The sequence below is a fragment of the Cucurbita pepo genome, chromosome LG14 (assembly GCF_002806865.2).
Source record: "Cucurbita pepo subsp. pepo cultivar mu-cu-16 chromosome LG14, ASM280686v2, whole genome shotgun sequence".
NCBI classification, from domain to species: Eukaryota; Viridiplantae; Streptophyta; class Magnoliopsida; order Cucurbitales; family Cucurbitaceae; genus Cucurbita; species Cucurbita pepo.
In genome coordinates, this window is record NC_036651.1 from 1,994,335 (window position 1) to 2,012,011 (window position 17,677).

The 17,677-nt window shown below is 37.8% G+C and overlaps 3 protein-coding genes across 3 annotated transcripts in view; all 3 read right to left on the bottom strand.

Annotated features, from left to right (window-relative positions):
* The window catches only part of LOC111809953 (DExH-box ATP-dependent RNA helicase DExH7, chloroplastic), a 29,264-nt gene extending 17,393 nt beyond the window's left edge, over positions 1-11,871 (bottom strand). The window contains exons 1-10 of the mRNA XM_023696444.1: positions 11,534-11,871; positions 10,041-10,146; positions 9,727-9,917; positions 8,398-8,448; positions 7,058-7,208; positions 6,426-6,901; positions 4,818-5,036; positions 3,696-3,807; positions 1,415-1,600; positions 361-440 (exon numbers count right to left, since the gene is read on the bottom strand). Coding sequence (XP_023552212.1) covers positions 361-440; positions 1,415-1,600; positions 3,696-3,807; positions 4,818-5,036; positions 6,426-6,901; positions 7,058-7,208; positions 8,398-8,448; positions 9,727-9,917; positions 10,041-10,146; positions 11,534-11,845 — 1,884 coding nt within the window. The 5' untranslated portion in view covers positions 11,846-11,871. The remainder of the gene's footprint in view (positions 1-360; positions 441-1,414; positions 1,601-3,695; positions 3,808-4,817; positions 5,037-6,425; positions 6,902-7,057; positions 7,209-8,397; positions 8,449-9,726; positions 9,918-10,040; positions 10,147-11,533) is intronic.
* Positions 11,872-13,304: 1,433 nt separating this feature from the next.
* On the bottom strand, positions 13,305-14,715 carry LOC111810232. The gene has a single exon (XM_023696878.1). The coding sequence runs from the start codon at positions 14,644-14,646 to the stop codon at positions 13,468-13,470; it is 1,179 nt and encodes a 392-aa protein (XP_023552646.1). The 5' UTR covers positions 14,647-14,715; the 3' UTR covers positions 13,305-13,467.
* A 445-nt stretch (positions 14,716-15,160) lies between these two features.
* Positions 15,161-16,802, bottom strand: LOC111810220. The gene has a single exon (XM_023696860.1). It carries the CDS (start codon positions 16,493-16,495, stop codon positions 15,317-15,319), a length of 1,179 nt encoding a protein of 392 aa, XP_023552628.1. The 5' UTR covers positions 16,496-16,802; the 3' UTR covers positions 15,161-15,316.
* Between the last annotated feature and the right edge of the window lie 875 nt (positions 16,803-17,677).

Below are 17,677 nucleotides of genomic sequence, written 5' to 3' on the forward strand. Positions count from 1 at the left end.
GCTGTATGCTCTACCAGCTTTGTGAAACTCCGAAACCAGTGATCAGTAATCAAATTAGAGGATGTTGGGATGTTCCAGTCAGAGGCAAACCTTAAGGGAAAACTTTAAACACATGGCCGCTTAAAACCTCTTCAACAAGTAAAAATAGGAAAGGCGAGCGTGGATCATCTTGTCGAATTCCACAAATGGCTTTAATTTTCCCACGAAGAAAGTCATTAACGAAAATAGTAAACTTAGGGTCCTTAACGTAACCATTCCAAACCTGATAATTTTTGTTTCTTATCATATATGTCAAGTGACACAAGGAACATATGATCGACAATACATCTAAAAAGAACAAGAATAAATAAATTCCCAAACCTGATATTGTTTAGTTTTCTTTTTATTCTCATGTTCCAGTCTTAAACGGGAACTTTCATTCTGCGTATTAGAGTTTAATCCTGCAATCAAAAGAAGAAAACAAAAGCATACTTCATTGAGGATTACTTTAACTATATAGAGGGATATATAAGCAATGATGACATAGGTTAGAGAGAACACTCCATATCTAAGAAGAACGAATACTGATAACACAAATCCAACATGACAAGGACATAGACGACACTACGTTTATTAAAAATATACACACAGGACATCTAGACATAGACGACAGTACGTTTTTTTTTTTTTTTTTTTTTTTTTTTTTTTTTTTTNCGTACTTTCTTAGCCATTTCCTCCAGACCACCACACGTCCCCAGTGAAGGAGAGAACCTCACTGGCCCAGAGGTGAGGGGAAAGGTCACAAACTTCAATCCATCGTCTATAAGAAGGGACTACTTTATTCTCCCTGAAGCCATCACTACACCGGAGGAATTTTATTTGGTATCATACAAGAGTTTTCTGTCACTGCTGTAACATAGAGGTTGAGCTTGGCACGCATTGTCACATATGAGTTTGAATGCTGCTATATCTACAAACTGTTGTATCATATGTATGAAAGACGATAAATCAGAGAAGCATCTTTTCGTCTATTGTGAGTCAGAAAGCAGATTTTGGAGTATGATCTTTTAGCACCTTTTGGCTAGCAGGACCCCATTCATGCTAATGTGAAAGTGATCCTTACAGCAATTTTGGTTGGCCACCCTCTCTCTTTGTGAAGATTGATTCTATAGACTATGAACGTAAAATACCCAAATTTCTTTCCCAGAGTTTTTATAACTATAGATTAGCTCAATCTCCTGACACTTGCTAATGTGGGTTTGATCTAGATTTCTCTCATATAACCTGCAAATATTCTAGCTCTAACGACACCATATTGACTAACTTTGCATCTTTTCCATTTTCATCAACATTTTTTTAATATAGCTAACTAAAATAGTGTACAAATTCCAACGAAAAATCTTGTATTCTTTTCTTACATGGTTAAACTACTTACTTTCCACGAATGAATGTGAGTCAAGATCAGAAACAGTCGGTTTCTTGTCATCCTCAATATGGAGCTGTTCAATCTTCCCAACAAAAGTTTTAGAAGCAGAATCAGAACTGGACGCATCGAGCAAAGAATCAACAAAACTAGCCCTTCGATCCTTCTCATTGTCATCAACTTTGCTAGTTGATTCGCCTGCAAGATTACAAATTCTAAGCATACTTGTCCTCAATATCATAAACATCTAAGTTTATATGAAAAATCACTGGCTAAGATTGAAAAGATCTAGTGATAAAGGACATATACACACGCATATTTTGTTGTTTTGGACTTCTAGTTTAACAAATCATATAGATGTTTATGATTACGAGACTAAATATTGGAAGGGTAAACTACACTTTTGGTCTCCAAGGTTTGAGATTTGTATTGATTTAATCTTTAAGTTCTAAAACTAAACAATCAAGTCCCCAACATTAAAAAATACTCAATTTTGGTACCTCTATTAACAAAATTTGTTAAATAGTCAATGGTTCGCTAACGAGGCATTTTTAAAATAAAAAGAATTATGACTATAATTATACTTAAAATATTATAAAGTTAAATCAAAAATTAAAAATCTCTCTCCTCTCCCCCACCCTTGCCCCTTCCCCTCCCCTTCGCCTTTTCCCCCGTCGGCCACCGTCATCATCCCACCACAGTCACCATCGCTGTTGTCATCTTCTTCTCCTCCTCATCCTCATCTTCTTCGCCTTCCCCTCCTCATCAAATCTGAATCTAAGAAAAGATATACAAAAAACAAAGTGAACAGCAAGGATGTTCCTCAGCTTTCATTTTTTTCCTTTTCTTTTCTTTATTTTTTTTTTTTACTATGCTATTTGAATGTCTATCTATTTAAATGAAANCTTTTTTTTTGGTACTCTCAGACCTAAGGAGGAGAAATGGAAGAGAGGGGAAGAAGAAGGACAAGGAGAAGGGAAGAGGAGACAAAAGAAGATGGAGGAGAAAGAAAAAAAAAGGAAGAACATGGGTTTCTTTTTTTATGTAACTATAGTAATGATTATTATTATTATTTGTTGAGAATCCCACATTGAAAAGATGAAGAGACGTCACAATCTTGATAAGATGCATAGGATTCTACTCTGATACCATGTGAGAGTCTCACATTGGTTGGGGAGGAGAATGGAACACCCTTTATAAGGGTGTGGAAATCTTCCCCTAGCAGCCGCAGTTTAAAGCTTTGAGGGGAAGCCCGAAAGGGAAAGCCTAAAAAGGACAATATCTGCTAGCGGTAGGCTTGGGTTGTTACAAATGGTATCAGAGCCAGACACCGAACTATGTGTCAGCGAGGAGGCTCTTCCCCGAAGGGGGGTAGACACGAGGTGGTGTGCCAGTAAGGACGCTGGGCCACGAAGAGGGGTGGATTTGGTGGGTTCCCACATCGATTGGAGAAAGGAACAAGTGCCAGCAAGGACACTGGGACCCGAAAGGGGGTGAAATGTGAGAGTCCCATATTGGTTGGGGAGGAGAACAAAACACCCTTTATAAGGGTGTGGAAACCTTCCCCTAGCAGACACGTTTTATTAAAGGCTTGAGGGGGAGCTCGAAAGGGAAAGCCCAAAGAGGATAATATCTGCTAGTGGTGGACTTGGGTCGCTACAGATACCATATATTTGATAAACATGGGATTCCACCTCAAAACTAATTGGTATAGAGAAGAGATATTTTTTAAAATGTCACGCCATCACTTTCGTTAATAATTAACTATTTATGTTAAATGAGGGACTGAAATTTAGTATTTCCTAAATGTTGGTGACTTGATTATTCGATTTCAAAGCCTAGGGACTAATTTGACACAAATCCAACTTGGAGAACCAAAAGTCTAATGTACCCATATTTGAAATACTAGATGAACCTTCAAAATATTTATTTGATCATATTATAAGAAATCATTTGTATTAGTTATATCGACAATTTTACTAGTTTTGCTACATGTACCATAAGTATGGAATGTCATATACATAGGAGAAATGTTTTCTATAATCCAGATTTTTGGCTGAACCAGTAAACGAAAGTTGGTTTCTCATTAAAATTTTAAAAAATATATACTGCCAACACAATTTATGACTAGTCATACAATATTAAAAAGCGCACACAATTTTTTTTAATGATATAAACCTCCATTTCCTGGGTGCTATAGCAAGCTTTAATATTCTATATATTTTCCTCTATTGCGTCAGCAAATGGAATGAAAAGCCGAGTCATTTAGTTGATCAAAAGGTGAAACCATTACCTGCCTTCCACTGCATAACAAGAGTGGCATAAGGTTCAATAAGTGCAAGATGAACAGGGACATCAGGAAACAAGTGATAAAGAGCAAAAGCTGCCACCTTATTCTGGGCATCCTGCGAGAAAAGTTTTTACAAACGAACTAGTAATCAGATAAAATAAAATAAAAAAGTCACAAACTAATACTAGATGTGAAGGAGATCAGAATGAAGAAGCAGAGCTATAGGACAATAACAAAGTAAGCGTTATGTGACCTGGAAATGCTTTGGAAATTGAGGATAAGACAATAACAAATGGTTTTGTATTTTTGAAGTTTTGGATGTGATGTCATGGGGCCAATGATTTCTGTCCAAAAGGATTCAAATTACTTGTTGATTGGTGTACAATTTAATTCAATCCCGCAGAACTAGAGGCATCATTTTGTAATGCTTCTATTTTGATTTGACGGAAGGTGGTTGTCGTGCAGTGGTCAGGGTAAATCGCTGAGTGTTGAAGGGCCTCTGTTCCAAAACCCCCGTTCGCTTAGGAGGGGACATAAATTTGAAAACTAAAAACTACGTCAAGGAGTACTCCTTGGATCCTCATTTGTTCTTAAAAAGAATTGTTCTTTTTCATTATCAATCAGAAGTTGTTTCTTGTTCAGAAAAAATGTACTCTCCTTTCTTTTTAACTGGAAACGAACTTTTAATTGATAAACACTAATGCCCTCTCATTATGTATCAATACAACAATTCTCCTTCTGACCTCATCTGAGGGGGAAAAAAAGCTCTTGCAACTAAATGAATCTAGCGCCTTAAGGTAGATGACTATAATGGCACAATGTCATAGCTAGAGTCTAATTCCAAGGATGTGAAATACCACTAGGGTCGCCAAATTTAATTCAGAATCCCTCCTCTCTCATGCACCATACATAAAGTGTGTCCTTTATACACCCCTGAGGTCTTAAGCAATGAATGATCATCTCGTCTCCCCTTCTTTCTTTTATATTCTACTTTAATTAAATTGCTTCCTACCTAAATAAAGAGCACAACTGGTGCATCGATGATTTAATTCCCAATTCTAATTTTCACCATGGCTAAGCACAACAATGTATTATAACGTAAAAGTTGTGAAAGAGGGGAAGTACCTCCGCAGAATCAAAAATCTCATCAGCATCGGGAAGCTGAAGTGTGATAAGACCTCCAGCTTTTCGGTTTTTACCTCTCCCACTTGCTTTACGCAATATGTTGACAGCATAGAAAAAAACATTTTCCTTTCTGTGGATTTTGTTAAATTTTGGTGCATCCCACCCTGCTTTTTGACATAATTGATGAAGAACAGCCTTGGGAATCTTTAGTGGGTCCCCCTGTATTCATTTCAAGCATTTTTATTACGAGAAACCACACTTTCATGGAAAACGAAAGCAAGAATACAAGCGCACTAGAAAAAATGAATGTCTTCCACAGGAAACAAAAATGTGTATGTATCAAATGAAACAAGTCTACAGAATTTATTTGCAGAATCTAAATAACTAGAGAATAAAAAACTTGAAGTCTTCATAAAATTATGAAATTAAAATGAGAAACCAACATCTACATAATATTAATAATTGAACATCAAGAACCTGAAAATTTAAAACCTCAACAATGTCAAATCATTTTTCTATTGATGAACATAACTAGGGACCAATAAGAACCGTTTTTTGAACCTCAGGAACCAAATTGCTACTTCTGAAATTTTTAGAGACCAAATAGAAATCAAATCCAAACTTCAATAGTTTTTCACATTTTTATAGGTAATCCACAAATTGGATTTGTGTTACTAATGGGGGGCATTCTTGTAATTTTCATCTTTTCCTTTTTTTTAACTGGATACAAACATTTTATTGGTTAATGAAAAGGAAAAGAAAATGTTTAAAGACAAACTCCCATTGGGAGTGCAAAAAGCATCAGCAAAACAACCTGAAGAGAGAGATAAAAGCCCCCAAATCTAGGGAGGAGCTAGTTTTCTTTGAACTTCTTGTGACTTTCCAGTTTCAATCTTCAATAACAGTTCTCTTTGTGGAAAAAAACAAAACCCATATTTTGACTCTTTTTCAAGAGAACCTCTCAGCATCTTCTTACGCTTTTGAAAGCATTTTACTCCTAGCTACACACACAAAAATGAATGATTAATTGATAGATCCCTAAACTTCCAAAGTGAAGGGATGGTGTAGAACATGACCCAGCTCCCTGAGATTAGTTTTCTAAGCCACCTGAACTAAAAGGAAGATAGTGGGAGAGAATCTTACTTTGCCTAATTCCACGAGACAGCCTCAAGGTAATAGAAACACCCAGTCGATCATGAGAAATAGAATAAATAAATAAATAAATTGACTCTACTTTAAACATCTACACTTATCTCCAATGATTCTCTTATTTGTTTCCAACCAAATAATCCAACATAAAACTGAAATCACACGGTTCCAAAATCTTCTTTACTTTTTTAGCCCCAAGGTGCAACAGTAGATTAAGGCATACAGTCTCTAAGTAAAACACCTAGAGGTCACATGTTCAAACCTTTGGATGAGCTTAATAAGGAAAATCTTTGGTGTCTCCAAAATCTGGGCCTTGGGACAGGCATGAACTTTTAAATATATATATATATATATATATATTACTTTTTTTTTTCTTACAGACTAAGAAACAAAGAAGTTTTATGTTCATATATAGAAAGCAAAAAGACTGTATGAAACTCGAGGCATCATATATATTACCTTCTTCCATATGCCATCTAATTTCTCCAAATTCTTCCCGCTGGAAAGTTCTCTCAATTTTTCTTTCTTCTTTAGTTCCAGTAATTCCTGTGCTACATCTGAATTTGTCTCGACATCTTCCACAAAAAAGTTACCGATCTCCACATCTTCAAGCTCTTCACAGTCATTCTTTCCTTGTGAAGAAATAAGACCTACGGATATCTCCTTGGGGGTTGAACAATCCCTCCCATCCACATCAACAGTTGATTCTTTTTCTTGTGAAGACATAAGATCTACAGATATCTCCTTGGAAGTTGACCGATCCCTCCCATCTATATCAACAGATTCATTTCTATGCACTGATAAATCCAAACTACTACCAACATCGTCTGTTTGATTGACCCCAAAATTTTGGTCCTGCGTAGGTGCATCCTTTGATGCATTGTCCAACGCCCTTCCAAACTCAAATTCAGAAGCCAGCATATCATCTGATAACCCTGCTTCGAAAATCGGTGGAATGATAAAAGATGGAACACATATCAAACATTTACACATACATATAAGTATAACATTTTTATTTTTTTATGTAGCAAAACTTTCATTAAGATGGGAAAAAATGGCGGACATAAATCAAGGGGGAAATCAAATATTACCTTGAGCAAACAACTCCTGTTTAAGCTTGCGAATGGTGTTGCCAGCTGTCTCTTGTCTTTTCTTATCCCCTTCTTCCTTCGCTTTTGCAGCTTCCAACCGTGCAGCATAATACTCTTCCGCAATAACATCATAAGACCTTGCTCGAGAAGCCTATCTTAATTAATTAAACAATAGTGTTATTTATTAAATTAACAAAACAAAGAAGGTGAAGAAGAAGCATTAGATTGATTGTCCTAATCCAAGAATAAAAAGAAAATATGTGGATACAAAATAATTTATATTTCAATAAGATTAAAGCATCCCAGAGAAGAGGCTAAAGCAATCCCCTTTCACAAAGCTTCGGGAAAATATTTATAGAAAGAAGCGCGATGGGTAAAGATGAAACTTTCAAATGGCTTTAGGTGCTTCGTTTTATTTTTCCACTGGGGCCGAACCTAAACTATGTTTGAGAAATAGTTGTCCATATATTGATAAGGGATGTGCAGATTTTTTAGAAGAGAGGAGCCAAGGTGATCCTCCCAAACTATCTAGGTCCTACGAGTAAGTCGCTCTACATTGAATCTCACCTAAATCAGTTCATCTATCCTCCTGAGGAGAAGTTTGGTTTCAAACTCCAATTCGAAGAGTAGAAATATATCATACTAATGTGCCTTTGACAATCCATACCTCAAAGTCAGGTATTGGGGCTGCGAGCCTTCACGGCCTTGGCACAACAACGCAATTATCAGGGGCATATTATACCACTGAGTTTATAGCCCATTATGCAGGCCTCCCTCACTGCCTGTTATGGCTAATAACCAATGGCAATGAAGTCCCCCGCCTTTATCATTATCACTCCACAAAGATATATCCATACAAGGATCTTGGAACACCCATTATAGTAGTTGTAATCTCAATAGAAGAATTATATTTGAAGACGAAATAGAGAAATGGGTTAGACTCTCAGATCTCCTTGCAACTGTACAATTAAATCTTTTTTAGAGATATATGAGTCTGATTTTTTTATTTTTTTTTTTATTTTTTTTTTACGTGAGACCAACTTTTTATGGATGAAAACAAACTCCAAAAGGAAGTGAAATAAGAAACAAAAAGAAATGGGAACATAATACAAAAATCCAAAGAAACATAAGTGGCTATGATGAATATAAGAAAGCATCCCAGCATAAATAAATATCCTACAAAGAAAATCCCGCGAACAGCTTTGATAGAGAACACCAAGATGAAACCTTAGAAGATCTCTCCTAGCCCTAAAGATTCTATTATTTCTCACACCCAGAGAACTCAAAAGATAGCACAAATATCGTCACCCTTTCTCACAAAAAGGAAAAGAAAGTACCACCTTAGAAGAAACTTCATCAGCCAGGTCATCTTCCCAGGTTCCATAGTCATCCTACAAAAATACAGAACTGATAATATCATGTTATTGCTTTTGGAAAAGATAATAATTTCATAATAGAAAATGATAAATAACATAAACGTTCTTAATCATCTTATTATTTGCCTGACAAAAATGTAAATGAAAAAAATGAAAAATACGTCAAAAAGTAGAATATCCGCTATGAAGAGAGGACTATATCAAAGTTGCCTCCAAATTTCAAGGAGAAACAGACAAAAAATTTATAAGATTAGCAATCTTACAATTTTTCTTTTTTTCTTTTTTTCTTTTTTTTTTTTTTTTTTTTTTTTTGTCAGAGAATTCATCGAGTAAAATGAGAAAAGAAGGTAGGAAGATGAGGAGTCCTTTCTCGACCAAAAAGGGGGTTCAAAATCCCTCCATTTGGGTCCTTAAAGCTAAATCTTTTGTAACTAAGCTTCTTCTACTTTACCGAGCAATTGGAAAGCTTCCATGTAAATCTGCTTTTGTACTTTTCACTTTCAATTGATGAAAACTACCATTTCTTCTTTAAAAAGTAAAAAATAAAAACTACGAATAGTTATAAACAAGTCAAACCACCATTTTTTTTATTGTGATAAAATGAAAAAAAAAAATTGCAAAGAACTATACTTACATCTAGACTACAAGGAAATTTCCAAGTCAAAAACCAAAGAAACCAGGAAAGCACCCAAGGATCAATACATCCCAACCCAAATAATCCTTAAGCTTACAAAAGGACCAACCAAAGAACCTTAGAAATGCAGGCACAAAGGAACTTTGGATATCCAAAACTGAACCACCAAATAAATAAACTTCGCAGCAAGACTTGAACTCCACTACTCATAAAAGCAATCCTGAACCAAACATTTGATGTGAGAGCAGTAACTACAAAATCACCACCAAGAACCTTCTAATGTGAAACAAGCAGAACAACACAATATCAGAACCGTTGCTTCTAACCTCTAAATTCTACTTCTAGAAGAACTTCAGTCTGACCCAATTCTTTTGTATCCCTTTCCAAACCGAGCAAGATTGCAACCAGATTTGATCCAACCCTTTCCATAAATCTCAAAGACCTTAAAATTTTACAGCTTGAGACATTCCTCATCCCAAGCATATAAAGGCCACTAAATTTTCCAACAATATATAATGAGCAAACAAACTACAAACCAATTGAGAAAAAGGTGACTGAGAAATCAGCAGGAATATTTATTGGCTATTAACTACATCATTGGATAATTAAATTTGAGCTGAAAACAATCGATGTAGAATTAATCAAACTTTTTTGTGTACCTCTTCTTGCTGTTCCACATACTGTTTGATCCATTCAGCTTGGGATGATTGGAATAAATCTAGCTTATCATCATCTTTACGCCTATTCAATATAACAGGAATATCTTTGTCTCCATCTTTATATTTAGAAGATTGGACTCCCACGGGAGGGCAGTCTTTTTGTGCAGTCTGTAGAATACGAACAGAACCACCTGGAAAGTATTATAGGGCAGTAGCATAAAACGTCCAAAATTGTTAGCATTAACTATAAGTCGATAAACTTGAAATGTAAACAGCCACCATTCTGTGAAACGAATATACAAAGCATAATGTACCTGCATGTGCATGCAGAGAAGTTCCACTTGAAAATTTCAGTGGAAGCTCACTACTCGGCAAGTTCAAGCATAACCAATCAAGAGCAGCCTCAAATGTAGCACCATCCTACTCGGGACAAAAAAAAAAATTGGGACATTTGTAGGAGACATGTATGGTCGAAGTATCATCTGAGGAACTATAAAGTTTCAGGAACTGAGAGCTACAATCAATGTCTAGATGGTCAAAACAGTTACAAATAGACCATAGATGTCAAACAAAAACTGAAAATAGAAAATAAATAGTAAGACAAAACAATTTCAGAAAACTGGCAGCACATATAATTTATTTTAGCCAAAGGTGTCACGTAGAAACTTTGCAATTGGCAAGTAAAGATGTTAAACAGAAGTTACAGAAGAGATCTAGACTTAATTTCCAGTCCTAAAGCAGACTTAAAGGCCTTGACAATAAAGAAAAGGGTTCTAATTTTATCGGCTTCTAAGGAAGAAGAAACAAGATTTCATCAGCAAACTCAAGCTAATATTTGAGAGATATGAACATTGTCCATATCAACCACGAAGCCTTCAAAATAAGACCTGTGAGGGTAATTTTTTCCAAAAAGCAACATAGACAGTTAAAAAAGAAAGGAGAATAGCAAATGACCCATTGGGCTTGGACATTCCCCCTAGGCTTCCCATCTATTGATATATTTGCTTGGTACCAAAAATGGTGATGTTGTTCCTCTGTGTAAAACATCATTAACGCTAGAGTTTCAATTGTTAAGGTAACCATGCCGTTTATTTTATTGTAAAGTTTTCCATTTACTATTTATACGGTCGTGTCATTTGAAGTTGTAATACAAAGTAATTTTCAATTTTACGCCAGCGAGATAAGTCCCTAGAATATCTACATTTTAAGTTTATGTTCTTTTTTCTCCATAAATCTTCTACCTGCGTAACCTAAGCACATGATTAACATTCAGCTTTCAGCCTATTAAATAAAACGAATAGGAGAACGATCGTAAATATGTCTCGCATTGAAAGAATCTAATTACGTTCCAAAATATTGTACTGTGTTTGATAAACTGAATTCATGAATATCTTTAACTATGAGTTAAAAATGCAGAAAAATGAAATTTCAATAAAGAACATGCAATTGTATGAGAGATAGTACAAGTCTCAACTCCACAAAGATTAATAAAGGAAACACAAGAGCTTTTGCCAAAATGCCAATAAATAAAACACCTTTCACGCATAATTCCATTTCATTCAAATTCTACAATTCGTTAAACAAAAGAACCGACGGGTAAACATGATCCATCAACACTTCCTTAATTCTGCACTCTTCCATTTTCTTACCCACGTAGTGTTTTTTTAATCAGGAACCAACTTAACCAGATTGAACAACCGTCTCATAAACCAAAGCAACCATAACTACTACAACATATAAAACGAAAGAGCTGAAGGAAACACTAAAATGTTGCTCGGCAAAATTAACACATTGAAGAACAAGTTACCCCGATAGTGGAGAGTGCCAGCTCAATCTGATCATTGGTAAAACCTTCGCATGAGAGCTTCTCGTAAACAGATTGAAGCTTCTTGACCTTCTGGACTTTTGAGAGCGAATCATCAGCGTGAGTGACCGATGGAGTGGAGCGGCCGGAGCTCAGTAGGAGACGACGGAGACGAGTCTCGTTTTCGGCGGAGATATGAAGCTTCGCACCGGACGTTGAAGAACGGGAATCGGAGGTGGAGGAAGTTGGATTCGATTTTCGGTTGTTTTGCTTCTGCTTCGGCTGCTGCTGCTGCTGTTTCTTCCTTGGAGCCATTGTACGCAGACGCAAAGATCCCAGAAAAAAAAAAATAAATAATAAAAATAAATACGCCTAAATTCATTTCGCTTTTATTAAATTACAAATTTACCCCCAATTTTGTTCGTATTTACATTTATAGTCAAATTTTGTAGGAGTTTTTTTTTTTTTTTTTAATATTATTATGAATGATTCTTTCCGCAGTAAATTTAATAAACTATTATTATTATTTCTTTAACCCATATAAATTTAATAAACGAAAATTATTATTATTATTATTATATAACTCAATTGGATAAAAATAATTTAAAGAATTAAGTTTAAGATTTATTCGAGAATTAAAATTAAAAAATTAAAAATTGTAAAAATACTTATACTAAAATTAATTCAGGTTTAATACCAGATCTCGCATTCATCGAAACAATAATGAAACATTATTTATAAGGGTATAGAAACTTTCATAATATTTTAAAAAGTCCAAAAAAGACTATATCTACTAGCAGTGGGCTTGAGCCGTTAAAAATTGTATCAGAGCCAGACACCGAACGGTGTACTAGTGAGGACGTTCGCCCAAAAAAAGACTATATTTACTAGCAATGGGCTTGAGCCGTTAAAAATTGTATCAGAGCCAGACACCAAACCGTGTGCCAACGAGGACGCTGGCACAAAATGGACAAATTGTATTAAAGCCAAAAATCGAGTGATATTTCAGTAATGACACAAATGGTATCAGAGCCAGAAATCGGGTGAGGTGTCAACGATGACGGAGCTTCATGAAATCTCACATCGATTGGAGAGAGAAATGAATGTCAACGAGCATTGAGCTCGAAAGGAAACCCAAAAAGTGTAATTTGTCTGCACTTTTATAAATATTTTTGGGATTAGATTTTTTTTTTATTATTATTTTAATGAATAAGAAATATGTTAATGTAAGTAAAAATGCATACACGTATAATTAATTGGATAGAATAATACATATAAAAAAAAATAATACATATAAAAAAAAAAAAGGAAGCAAACGGTCTCGAAGGGGATACTGATACGCATACATTCTCGCATGAAAGAACCTAGCTGAACCGGATCAAGGATCCTAACCGAGTTCGACTGACCTTCTTTGGCTGGCCCCCACCCCTTGTAACGAGGTCAACCCGTACGTGCTTTTTCCTTTCGTTTAGTCGTTTAGCGAGATAGCTTACCAGCTCGTTTGGTCCTCACACCACATTTTGAGTCAACTTAGGTTCGATAGGCCTATACAACAAGAAATTAAATAGAGGTAAACTCAACTCTAACTGACGTTTGGATTACATAAACGAATCGATATCACATCGAAATGAGACGTATATCAAAAATATACAATAAGCTTTATACCAACGAGTTACAATGAACATTCTCTCCTCGTAACACGTTCGAGCTTGAAATACACTCGATTTAGAATCATTCTTAAAAATTAAAAAAAAAAAAAAAAAAAAATTGTATAGGAGTAAACGAACCATAGAGGGTCTTCAATCTTGGAAGCCATGCGAGCAAGAACAAAGCATCGCAGAGAGAAGAAGACAACAATTCTCTCTTAATTATATATAAACTCTAATTAACAGAGAAAGAGAGGGGAAAACAGGACTGAAAACCCTAATATAAAATTGCTAGAGGTTGATGACGGTTTGAGCAGGAATCTCAGTGTAATCGACCTCATCGCCGGATTCCATGGCCATATTCCCCAACCTCATCAAGCTCCCCGTCGCTAAAATGGCTTTCGGATTAATATCGTGCATAGATCTCACATACAAGCTCCGAATGGCAGCAATGGCCGCTTTGAACAACGGCGTTGTTTCATTCTTCTTGCTCTTTGTAATCAAATTCGACCCTAGAAGACAGTGCCCTAACACTCTTAGTATCGGCTGAAGAATCTCCCATGGCAATGGAATAATCCCGATGTCCTCCTCCTCCTCCTCCTCTTCCTCCTCCCTCTCATCTTTTTTAGCTCCTCCGGATTCATCGTCGCCGCCGGCCCACAATCGGCAAAACTCGCAGAAATCGATCTTCGAAGACTCTGGAATCTTCTCGATCTTCGTGTAGTAGAGTTCGAGGGCGACGCCGACGATTCGGGCCCTTTTGGTGGAGCGGACCATGCCGTGGGGCTCCAATGATGGGGAGATGACGGCGAGATTGAGAGCGGTGGCGTTGTATTTCAGAGGGGATTTCGTTTCGTGGTAAATGCTAGGGTGGGCTAGGTCAGGGATGTTGACGGTGAGGGGCTGGCTAGCGCGGCGGTTAGTTTCGTGAGCGTAGAGGGAGAGGAGGACGGCTTCGAATCCGGCGAGGGATTTGCGGCGGGAGACGACGCGGGAGAGGTAGGCGCCGAGGAGGATAGGGAGGAAGCGGAGGACGACGAGTTTGAGGTCAGGGTTGTTGGATTGGAAAGTGTCGTAGAGCCAACGGCAGAGGTTGTCGTCACCGGCGCCGGAGGTGGCGCTGCGGAGAAGGGCGGTGATTTGGGCGGTAACTTCCGTGTCGTGGAGGAGGGCGAGAGCGGGGTTGGGAGCGGCGGAGAGAGCGGCGGAGATATTTGGGAGGATGAGTTTTAGTGATTCGATGGCGGATTGAGCGATGCTGGTTAAGGATGCCGTTTGTGAGACGTCGAATCTCACCACCAGGCCGCTGCCGCTCGTTCTCCTGTTATGTCGGGCGGTGGGTTGTTTGGCGGCGGGAGGGGTGGTTTCTTCGGCGGAAACTGCAGGGGTTGGCTCTTGGCCAGCAGCTTCTTCTGCGGTGGTTGTTTCTTGGGCCGCCGGGCGGCCGTTGTCGGCGTGAGAGGATGACATCAGCGGTGGAAATTAATTATGGCGATTTTTTTTTTAATTTTTTTACGGAAAACTGCAATTTGAGTTTAATTATTATTATTTTTCTTTTGGGAAAAATGGGTAAAATGGAAAAGGAAAAGGAAATTACCGAGAGTAAAAAAAGGAGTAGAAATAGGACCTTCCCCTCCAAGTACGGTAACTATTCAAACTTTCATCCACTCCTTACCATCTGCATTTACCCATGGTTAATTAATTAATATAAATTATTATTATAATTACTATAATGTACACCCGTTGAGTGGGTGACGTGGCAACATAGAGATCAAAATTCATTGTCCGGTTATTTTTTAATTATTTAAAAATTAATTTTAACCTTTGTGAAGTTAGGATTTATTGGGTTATCCGGTCACATGAACACATATATTGTTTTATATTTGAATGGTATAAAATTTGTGGCTAGTTATGTGGTTTTTTTTTTTTTTGTTACGAGATCATTTTGAATTTTGCAACGGTATAAGATGGATCGAGNGAGTAAACGAACCATAGAGGGTCTTCAATCTTGGAAGCCATGCGAGCAAGAACAAAGCATCGCAGAGAGAAGAAGACAACAATTCTCTCTTAATTATATATAAACTCTAATTAACAGAGAAAGAGAGGGGAAAACAGGACTGAAAACCCTAATATAAAATTGCTAGAGGTTGATGACGGTTTGAGCAGGAATCTCAGTGTAATCGACCTCATCGCCGGATTCCATGGCCATATTCCCCAACCTCATCAAGCTCCCCGTCGCTAAAATGGCTTTCGGATTAATATCGTGCATAGATCTCACATACAAGCTCCGAATGGCAGCAATGGCCGCTTTGAACAACGGCGTTGTTTCATTCTTCTTGCTCTTTGTAATCAAATTCGACCCTAGAAGACAGTGCCCTAACACTCTTAGTATCGGCTGAAGAATCTCCCATGGCAATGGAATAATCCCGATGTCCTCCTCCTCCTCCTCCTCTTCCTCCTCCCTCTCATCTTTTTTAGCTCCTCCGGATTCATCGTCGCCGCCGGCCCACAATCGGCAAAACTCGCAGAAATCGATCTTCGAAGACTCTGGAATCTTCTCGATCTTCGTGTAGTAGAGTTCGAGGGCGACGCCGACGATTCGGGCCCTTTTGGTGGAGCGGACCATGCCGTGGGGCTCCAATGATGGGGAGATGACGGCGAGATTGAGAGCGGTGGCGTTGTATTTCAGAGGGGATTTCGTTTCGTGGTAAATGCTAGGGTGGGCTAGGTCAGGGATGTTGACGGTGAGGGGCTGGCTAGCGCGGCGGTTAGTTTCGTGAGCGTAGAGGGAGAGGAGGACGGCTTCGAATCCGGCGAGGGATTTGCGGCGGGAGACGACGCGGGAGAGGTAGGCGCCGAGGAGGATAGGGAGGAAGCGGAGGACGACGAGTTTGAGGTCAGGGTTGTTGGATTGGAAAGTGTCGTAGAGCCAACGGCAGAGGTTGTCGTCACCGGCGCCGGAGGTGGCGCTGCGGAGAAGGGCGGTGATTTGGGCGGTAACTTCCGTGTCGTGGAGGAGGGCGAGAGCGGGGTTGGGAGCGGCGGAGAGAGCGGCGGAGATATTTGGGAGGATGAGTTTTAGTGATTCGATGGCGGATTGAGCGATGCTGGTTAAGGATGCCGTTTGTGAGACGTCGAATCTCACCACCAGGCCGCTGCCGCTCGTTCTCCTGTTATGTCGGGCGGTGGGTTGTTTGGCGGCGGGAGGGGTGGTTTCTTCGGCGGAAACTGCAGGGGTTGGCTCTTGGCCAGCAGCTTCTTCTGCGGTGGTTGTTTCTTGGGCCGCCGGGCGGCCGTTGTCGGCGTGAGAGGATGACATCAGCGGTGGAAATTAATTATGGCGATTTTTTTTTTAATTTTTTTACGGAAAACTGCAATTTGAGTTTAATTATTATTTTTTTTCTTTTGGGAAAAATGGGTAAGGTGAAAAGGAAATTACCGAGAGTAAAAAAAGGAGTAGAAATAGGACCTTCCCCTCCAAATTCGGTAACTATTCAAACTTTCATCCACTCCTTACCATCTGCATTTACCCATGGTTAATTAATTAATATAAATTATTATTATAATTACTATAATGTACACCCGTTGAGTGGGTGACGTGGCAATACAGAGAGATCAAAATTTAACCGTCTATTTGTTGGGTCGGGTTATTTTTTAATTATTTAAAAACTAATTTTAACCTTTATGAAGTTTGGATTTACTGGGTTATCCGATCATATGAACACATATATTGTTTTATATTTGAATGGTATAAAATTTGTGGCTAGTTATGTGGCGAGATCATTTTGAATTTTGCAACGGTATAAGATGGATCGAGGGGGTCCACCAGAGGAAATGCAAGACGATACAGGAGTTCGCTCCGCCGTGTAAGATCCTCAAACCTACCACAGCCACCAACTGCAACCTATTTTAGTCCGTTAAACCTCACAATTTTAAAACTCGTATGCTAGGAAGAAGTTTACACACCTCATAAATAATGCTTTGTTCCTCTCTCTAACTGAGGTCGGATCTCACATCAAATAAGTTGAGAACTTATCATTTAACTTTTTAAAATTTAAATATGCGTCTATGTTCTATACAAAATGAAAAATTCAAATATTTATCGGACACAAAATTTAAAATCGAGACCTATTACACAAAATTTTAAAGCTTTGTACGAGAACGTCAATTCGATAACTTTATTCTACGAGTACTTTGAAATATTGTAAGAGCATGTGATTCTTGAAAAGGAGCATATAAATAATATAAGAGAGAGATATGTAATTNGTATGCTAGGAAGAAGTTTACACACCTCATAAATAATGCTTTGTTCCTCTCTCCAACTGAGGTCGGATCTCACATCAAATAAGTTGAAGACTTATCATTTAACTTTTTAAAATTTAAATATGCGTCTCTGTTCTATACAAAATGAAAAATTCAAATATTTATCCGACACAAAATTTAAAATCGAGACCTATCACACAAATTTTTAAAGCTTTGTACGAGAACGTCAATTCAATAA

Excerpts from the sequence above, each read along its gene's own strand:
- LOC111810220 (XM_023696860.1), bottom strand. The coding sequence starts at position 16,495 with ATGTCATCCTCTCACGCCGACAACGGCCGCCCGGCGGCCCAAGAAACA.
- LOC111810232 (XM_023696878.1), bottom strand. The coding sequence starts at position 14,646 with ATGTCATCCTCTCACGCCGACAACGGCCGCCCGGCGGCCCAAGAAACA.